At 41.2% G+C, this 8,976-nt stretch overlaps 1 protein-coding gene across 1 annotated transcript; it reads left to right on the forward strand.

The window, feature by feature from the left end:
• Positions 1 to 2,506: 2,506 nt before the first annotated feature.
• On the forward strand, positions 2,507 to 3,368 carry LOC121404500. Its single transcript, XM_041594122.1, has 3 exons — positions 2,507 to 2,589; positions 2,649 to 2,933; positions 3,131 to 3,368. Exons 1-3 carry the CDS (start codon positions 2,545 to 2,547, stop codon positions 3,209 to 3,211), a joined length of 411 nt encoding a protein of 136 aa, XP_041450056.1. The 5' UTR covers positions 2,507 to 2,544; the 3' UTR covers positions 3,212 to 3,368.
• The last annotated feature ends 5,608 nt before the right edge of the window (positions 3,369 to 8,976 follow it).

Consider the following 8,976-nt stretch of genomic DNA (forward strand, 5'->3'; position numbering starts at 1 on the left):
TAATTAAATTATAATTTGCCAGGAACGCAGCATCAATGCTGTGAAATGTGAGAGGAGAACTTTTGTTTTTCAATCAAAACAACCCAACAACAAATGGAACACAACACATTCCAGTGCAAAATCTAGTTCAAAAACACAAAAAGATATTCAATGGCGGGCCGCCATGTAAGAGTGGTTTTAGAAACCAAACATTTTCTAATCAGAAGAAGCCATGGAAATCGATGGAAAACTTTCGAAAATGAAATTGCAATCGACTGCGACTAAATGCAGTTGAAAGTTCGAAAGTTGGCATTGCCATGACGACCCCAACAACCAACAACAGCAACACAGCAACAATGGGAGCAACAACAAAACGGCAGAAACAGCAACAAAAGCCACGTCTAAATAACAATAAACTAACCAACAAACGGGCGGAGCCTAACAAAACGCACGGCTCAATGCTTCAACAACAACAACAAAAGTACCACACAAGAACGAAACAACAATAAACGAAGGCTGCTTTCGATACTCTGTAATACCCCTTGATCCGCTTTAGGGGATCCTGTCTTTGGTGCATAGCAAAGCTCTGATCAAAATCATAATACTCTGCTCTCAAAAGGGTATTGCAACAACACCAGTCTACAGAAAGAATCCGCAGAACAACAAAACAAAAAGAAGCTTTGAAACCAAAGCACCTGCTGCCTTGCATCTCTCTCTTGCTCGCATGCACTCTCTCTCTGCTCCCTCTCTCTCACTCTCTCTGCCCGTGTGCTGTGCGTGGAATGCTAGACTTCTGTCGCAGCATTAAATTCAATTAAATTAAAACAAATTCGTGCAATAAAACTGCAAATAAAGCGCACATGAAGAATGTGTCCATTTATATTTAAAGCAGCTTCTGGGGCTAAAAATAGCCCCAACTTGTGATAAGCCGACAGACCAGACGAGCTATAAATATAACTGCGAAACACAAGCAGAGCAGAGCAGAGCAGGCCAACCCAAAGAGAGTCAGTCGTACAGATGAACCGAATGAGAGTGGGAGAGAGGGAGAGTAAGATCGAGTGTGTGGTGTGTGACAAACAGAGCAGGTCAGAGGCTTAGTTCTCTGTCTCTCTCAGTTTGTCGGTCAAGTGTACGGAGTGCTCGAGTTAGAGCTTTCAATTTACCGTTCCTGTTGCTGCTGCTGCGGCTGCAGACCCATAGGTGTGAGTGGGAGGGAGAAGTGCTTAAAGTTTGACTTCGTCTGATCTGCTGCTTCTCTATTAGCTCTTCTCACCCAGAAATTAACACTTGCACACACAAAGACCGTCGCGTCTCTGATTAACAGTTTGATAATTGTCTCTAACTTGTGCCGACTTGTTCCGAATGCGTACTTACAAAATGCTGGCAGCAACTCGAATGGTTTTCTCCGTTTTCGTATCCAATTCTTTGTTGAATTCTGCGGTTAAATCGAGCATGACAATAAACGAAATAATCGCAGTCGCAGATTGAAAACGCATAAACTTGTTTTCAAAAAATAAATAAAACACCAACAATCACTGGCACTGCAGACTGCACACTAACAAACCGCGGAGTGCGGATCGGATCGGAAACTATAGTCGGAACGGAACGGAACCGAACAGAACGAACTCCACTCTCCAAGGGGGGAAAAATACACAACAAGAACAGACTCCAAATGAAAAGCTCGAACCGACGCGAGCAGCCCCAAACAAAAGACTGACTCGAGCCAGAGTTGGAGGAAGTTGGCAGCGCCAAAAGTGGCGGACCGGCGGCTCCACGAGCGCCACCAGAGACACGACGACAACGATCGGAGCTGATCGTGCGCACAGATAGCCAGCCCCCAGTATTTGTGTGTGTGTGTGTATGGGTGTGTGTGTGGGTGTTGGCAATGCACCAAACAGAACCGAAAACCAGCAACAACAGTTACGACAATTGCTGAAAAGGGAAAGGGCGCAAAAGTTTGTCAATGCTGCTGAAGAGTACGAGAGCGGAGGGGAATAAAGTACAAGAGTGCAAGAGCGCAAGAGAGAGAGAGAGAGAGAGAGAGACAGAGGGAGAGATGCGGAGTGGAGATAAGGGAACAACTCAATGCCAAATGTTTCTGTTGTCTGCGGTGTTCGGGGAGGGGAGTTGAAGGGTATATGTGTGTATGTGTGTTGTATATAGAATATATGGAAAGGCAATACAATATATGACTACCAAGGCTAAAAGTGCTCAAAATTTAAATATAGCCATGGAGTTTTTCACTTTCTTAGGGTATCCTTCTAGTCGTAATGTCTTGCATACCATTTGTACTTGTTGCTTTTCCACTGCTATTCATTTGCACTAATTAACCCATTAATGGTGCATGTTCAATATATCTTTCAAGTGATCAAAAAGATTGCAAAAAGCAGTACAGATGAAAAACATGTTGTTAAGGTGCCAGCAGTATGTGTACCATCAAATATGTAGGTATCGGCCGCCCCCTTAACACTAATTTCCTATAATTTCACATATTTGCCAAGACCTTAATGACTGAATCGGACGCGAATCGAAGAAATCAAGAATGTGGTGGAGTCGACGGCGGTGATGATCAATTCCAATAAGGAAAGTCTACCCAATGCCACAATGCAGGTGCCGTTAGAAACCAAAGCCAATGCACAAGAATTGCGCTCATGATGATCAACTTCCAGCTCAATCATCATCGTGATGATGATGAAAAGCTTGCGCGGAAATGCCATAGAAAATTGCTTAATGAACCGTTTCGCATCTGCTCCAAATGGCAATGGCAATGGAAATGTGGCTACTCTACAACTTCACCCAACCAACCAACAACCAGTCCAATAGATCAGTCCAAACCCAGTTTCGAGTGCAGGTTCAATGCCATTAGGCATTTAATGGCAACTGCTACTGGAAAAAAACATACAAACATCTATCTCTCTGGCGATTCTTCATCTCACATAAAAGTGCTTAAATATGTATGTACAAACACAAACACTACACATTTCGAGAAATATTTATTGCGTAGGAATACGCCAGGAGATAAAAATAAATAAATAAAAAAAAAAACAGGAAAACACAAAAACTGCACACAGAATTCTCTTCTCTCTCTCTCTCGTATTCCTTTTTTCTTTTTTCGTACTATTTGTATATTATTTTATTTATTTTTGCGCAGGCGGCTGCTGTTGCACTTCAAATTGCATCGAAGATTGGGTATAGGATGGCGAATGGGAGTCGTCTCGATGACTGTCGATGAGGGGCGAAGTTTAATGGATGGAGAAGAAAAAGTTTAAGATGAGATTGCATTCAAATTGGATGCAGATGACCAGGTAAACCCAATGCAAAGCAAAAAAGGTGGAAATACAGAGAACAAAATAAAGAGAAAAAATGGAACTATTTGTAATACGGGTAGTACTTCAATCAAGTATTTTTCAGAGATAATGATGGATACCCACAGAAAAAAAGTGAGAAATATGAAAGAAAAGAAAAATCCCAGAGGAGGAAAATGAGAAATAGAAAGAAAATTGATGCCTCTTAGTCAAAAAGAATGTGGCAGACTTTGTCAATAGCTTAATATTCAAGAATTAAAGATTCAATTTACAAAAAAATTTTCGCATTTGTTTTAAGAGAGCTATTTACAAACTGCTAAGCTTCTAAACGTCTAAATGTCTTCAAATATTCTATGAACATTAAATATTCTCACATTTTACTATCGTATACTACTTAGGAAACTCTTTAATCTAGTATCTCTTCCATCGAGAACCCCTTTGCCTAACCCCACCCTATATTTTCATACACCTTTCGACTCTATTTAAAATGCAATACAATTTTTACGGCTTACCCAGTAACCCAACCCCCACCCGACAATCGCGAGACAACCCCATGTTTATCTGGCGAATATTTCCCTTTAAATTTCCATTTTATTTTTCAGCACCATAAACATTTATACGACTTTGCAATGCCAATGGATTTTCAATGAACGAACATATCTCTTGTCCGCTCATAAAAAACGGAAATCGTACGAGTACTCGTATTCGTATTCGTCGTATTCGTACTCTTGCTCGTACGTACTAAAGCTTAAAACTCACCCACAAAAACGCAGACAAGTTGGTAAATTGGCAGACAATTGGCCAATGTTTTCAGTACTCGTGACTCACCTGCAAATGAAAATGAAAATTTAAGTTATTTTTCCATGGCACAAATCATAAATCATTGCATGTTAATAGGCGACTCCACGAAATCTCTCAACAGATACATTTTCGTGTTGCAACAAATGATGAAGTCACGTAGAGGCGCTTGTGTGGCACGTGCCTCAAAAAGAAAAAAATCGAGAGACAAAGCATAATTAACTAATTAATTTGCCAGACAGCCAGCAGTGGCAGTGGCAGCAACAAGCTTTAACTAAAAAACTTTTGCAAAAATTGCTCAAAGCGTGGAGGGAGAAGCATTCCAGGGGCAGCTAGTTAGTGGGAAGAGAGCGGCTAGGCAACTAGGTAGTGGGAGAGAGCTAAAAACTGTGATTATATGTGTGTGGATGGTGGGGTGGGCGTGTGCCTTTGAGTGGAACTCATGCTTCTTTCACAGTTTCCGTCGTAATGCTCTACCCTAGGATACGGTATCATAGCTGTACGTACGTGTGACTCAACTAAAAAACATTCAATTCAGAGACTCCATTCATTTATTTCCCGTTTAATATTTGTTCTTTATTTCTGTGAGCTGGATATATTCTGGTTATAAAGAGAAGAGATATAAAATCGAACAAATCAATTCTGAAGTGTATCCAAAGCACTGTTTCCCCAATCCTAACCTGTTCTTCTAAATTTTGTTTTTTGGTTTTGCTTTTGCTGAAAGTTTATTTATTTTTTATTTGCCAACATTTCAATCGCTATTTGCCAGCGTTTTAGCTCTTTGTTTGTTCCTTATTGTTTATGACTTTTTGCGCTTGCTGACTTTTTATGACTTCCCTTTAACCCACAGCACACTCCACACTCCACACACCACACACCTCTCCCCTCTTAGCAACAGAGCTGCCGCTGGCCCTTCAGTGCTTTGGGGGCTTTTAATTAAGGAACGGTTTTTTATTGCCCCAAAAAGTCACGTGACATCGTCGCTCTCCATAAAATCAGTGCCAGAGGATGGATGGTACGAGGACTTGGATTACTGCTGGCGCCTCTGATGAATGTGCGTCGCCCGTCTGGATGCTAAACGGAAGGCTATATCATGTTTCACTCCTTGGATGACTGATCGAAGGAGGGTACGTAATGATGGAGGAGAGAGGCAGTGAGACCCCGACCCCATCACTCTTGGCAGAAATCTTTGAAATGCTGTGATTATTTTTACAAAAATATTTATAAGAAGATGAAAACGGGGTCACAGCAATCAATCTTCTGTGCCTTAAAATTACATATATGATTGAGGAGTTTACGTTTACAAGGAGCCAACTAGTATTAAATTCATAAAAAAAAAAATAAACTAATCTGCAGCAAACTTTTTAAAGGAACTTTTATAAAATATTATTCCGACCGAAACCATTCTTATAGTCTTATAGTTTTCTGTCCCCAACTGAGTGGCAGTCGTCTTAAACTTTTTCACTTGTTGGTTTCTTCCCACAAAAAGGCAAAAGTTTCAAGTTAATTTTAAGAAAATTAGTCTGCCACTTAAACCGTTCGGGGTCTCCCACTCCTCACAGCAGTCACCCGCAACACACTCCCCAAACAGTCAGCTCTTCTCTCAACATTACGAGAAGAGTATTATACATATGAACACATCAATCGTTCTTAAGTTAATAACACTCGAGGAAATATGCAAATTAGTCGAGAGTTTTGGGGGCAACTTTTTAGTGTTGAAAACGGAAAAGTTTTCTAAGCGCCTGCACCAACAAATAAATTGAAAGAATTATGCTAATTTTGATACCCTTTTTGGGGGCACAACCCACATGAGGAAGCAACACTTAATACAAAGGAGACATTTGTGCGATAGCTTACCTCCAGATAGGAATTTAATTCTCTTTTACACAGCTTTTCAAAACTTCTCTTAATTTCCAGAATTAATATTTATAAAATATATGATGACCCCATATGTGGGGTGATTCAACTTTTAACTATTAACTATTAAAAAGGGCGTGTTATAACGTAACTCAGAAAAGAGTGTTTTGCTTTTGAATAAACTCTAACGAAATATTTTATTTACTTTATTTGGAAAGCTAAATAAGTAGCTTGCTTTATGCTGATCCAAAAAACAAGAAATTACTATATAGAAATCATATATCAGAGAACCTGAAGCTACAAAAGTTGTCTCTCTCTCTCTCTCTCTCATTTGTACACCAATTTGTGGGCCTAATAATCGATGCACAGCGAATTGCTGGAAACCGCTGAAACAATCCGTGGGGGCAATTTACCTGCCGCATGAAATGTTGAAATGCTTTAACTGTTATTTCGTGGATACGTGCACAAATAACCGTTATAATGTGGGTTAAGCAGAGAGCAAGGGAGGTGGAGGAGAAGAAGGACGGAGGAAGGAAGGGATAGCTTGGTTGATGCCTCATCCTCTTCGCTGCTTCGATGATGAAACATAATTATGTTGAATCACTCACGTATCTGAAGGATACACAAGTGAGAGGCAAGTATCTGTAAATGTTAAATGTACAAAGGCAGTGGGGCCTGTATCTGTATCTCTGTATCTGTAGGTAGACTTTTGTAAGTGTCGCAAAAAACAATGTGAAAATTTAAGGAAAGAGAGAAGAGAAAAGAAGGAAAAATAAGGGTAAAAGGAGTAGGAAATACGGAGAAGATAAGGAGAAAGAAAGGGAAATAGAGCTGTGAAGGAGAGTCACCAAAATACGATTTAAAAAGGAGGCTGAATGAAAGCGAACGGAAATGCCATGCCACACAAATTATATGGGCCTTAAGCCTTTAACGGATTACTTTCTTCTGCCACGGCCACAAAAAGTAAAAAACCAGCTTTAAGCTCTAAAAATTTCGCATAGAAACCACTAGAATCCCTCTCATGCAATTTCCCTTTAAATTTGCTCGAAGGAAAACATTTCCTTTGTCATGGGAAAAACCCCTTAGCCTGATTTTGCTCCTTCAGCAGTGCTCATCCGAGCGACAGAGTTGGGAAAAACTTTGAAGCAAATGTACATAGGAAAAGCAGAGAGAAAAGCAGAGTCCTTAGCCATACAATGACTCGGTGGAAAAACCAGTGAAAATTCCTGTACCCCATATAAAAATGTTGCATCAAGATGCTGATGCCTTGTCTGGGCTGGGAGCTGCTGCACTCCACAAAAAAAAAAAAATAAAGAAGGCAGCAACGGCAGCAGCCATAAGAATGAACTTGAGCCACCAAAATGCGTGGCAGCTGCTGCTGCTGCTACTGCGGGGGTACGGGTGGCAGCAGAGTGGGGCAGGGGGAAAAGTCAAGCGGGTTCAACGCACTAACAAAGCCCGCAGAGAGGTGGGGCCAAGAGGCAGGCAGCAGCAACAATGAAAATTGGCAAACAAATGTCAGACAGACAGAAAAGAACAGGACAAAGGCGGTGCCCAAAGAGAGGCAATCGAAAAGGAGGGTAAGAGGGGCGCTAACCAGAGGCGAAGAATGGGCTAAGTGTGGGGTGGTAAGGCGGGTAGAAGGCGGGTGTGTGAGAGGCGTGGTCATGGTCATATAAGCGACCGACATGAATTACGCATTAAGTGAAATGAATTGCAAAAAATTATCCTCAAATGCGTGTGTAATTTTATTTTTAGGCATACGAAGCTTTTGATACCCCTTAAAAGCACATATGATATAGAGAAACAATGTGATATCCTTTAAATATAGACAACCGATCTTCGTGGCTCTTATTTATATATGTATCATGGATACACCCAGATATGTGCAAAAATGTGAGAAAAAATGCCATGGAAATTGCCAGAAATCTATGTAGAATAAAATATGGAAAAATGGAGAGGAATCAGCTGTTTGATGATAATCAGGATATATTTATGTATATATTCATAATTAGATAAAAAATATATTAGTATAAGCCTTTTCTGCATTGTCTAAGAAACCCTCTCTCAGCAAAGGGTATACCAAAGCGACCCAAGCGACAGCAACACTGTGGCAGCAATAGAGGATAATCCAAGAAGAGAGAGGATATGCTGCCGAAGCGAGAAAGGAGAAACTAAACGGAGATAGGAGGCTAGAGACGGAAGCGCCAGAGCAGGGGGACAGACAACTAGGCTGGAGAGGTGGGTAGACGGAGAGTGCAGACAGGCAGGGAGGAGGCTGTCGACACACAGAACACAAGCCAGATATTTTGGAGTTCCGTTCCGTCGCCCCACTTCATGCTGCCGAAAAACCATAAGAACTTCAAAAAGTTTTCCGCTTAACTGTTGCTGACCAAAAAAAACTAAATATACATTTTCCAGAGGCCCCTGAAGCATGGACACGTGCATTAAACAACCCCCCCACAATGCTGGCACATTCTCAGGGAAAACCCCACTGGAAAAACACCTAAAGAAAACGCACCTTGTTTTTCACATTGAATTCTTCCGTTTCGCTTTCATATATTCGTATTCGTTTTGTGTTTTTTTTTGTTGCTGTTTGTTTTAATATCTTTTTCACTAATAACTTTTTGTTTTTGTTGAGGTTTTTCTTTGGGTGGACATTCCCTTATGCGTACGCGTACAATTTACGTAAATTTCAGAGTTGAAGGACGATACGACACGTACTGCCGTCACACGACTTCCGATTCGTTGGAGAACTCAGCGTGCACTGAGATGTGTGATGGAGCCTTGGGGTTCGGGCCAGCAGTCAGAGTCAGAGCCAGCGCTAGAGACCAGACAAGTAGACCGGGCCAGAACAGGCTTAGGCCATGACAGAGACAGGTTTCGTGTGTGTGTTTTTCGCCACCATTTGGCAGTAACAAAAGCGGCTACAACGGCACTAAAAAGTCCTGAGCATTGAACAAACAGCTGATTTTTTAGCCGGTTTTTACAAACGGCGAATTGGTCAGGCGGCCAGGAGAGTAAAAGAGCGCAAAAG

The sequence above is a fragment of the Drosophila obscura genome, unplaced genomic scaffold, assembly GCF_018151105.1.
Source record: "Drosophila obscura isolate BZ-5 IFL unplaced genomic scaffold, ASM1815110v1 contig_1, whole genome shotgun sequence".
NCBI lineage: Eukaryota > Metazoa > Arthropoda > Insecta > Diptera > Drosophilidae > Drosophila > Drosophila obscura.

Bases quoted from the DNA above. Each gene is read 5' to 3' on its own strand.
- LOC121404500 (XM_041594122.1), top strand. From the start codon at position 2,545: ATGATCAATTCCAATAAGGAAAGTCTACCCAATGCCACAATGCAG. The intron at 2,590-2,648 runs GTGCCGTTAGAA...ATCAACTTCCAG, and splicing joins TACCCAATGCCACAATGCAG to CTCAATCATCATCGTGATGA. The intron at 2,934-3,130 runs GTATGTACAAAC...ATTTTTGCGCAG, and splicing joins ACATAAAAGTGCTTAAATAT to GCGGCTGCTGTTGCACTTCA.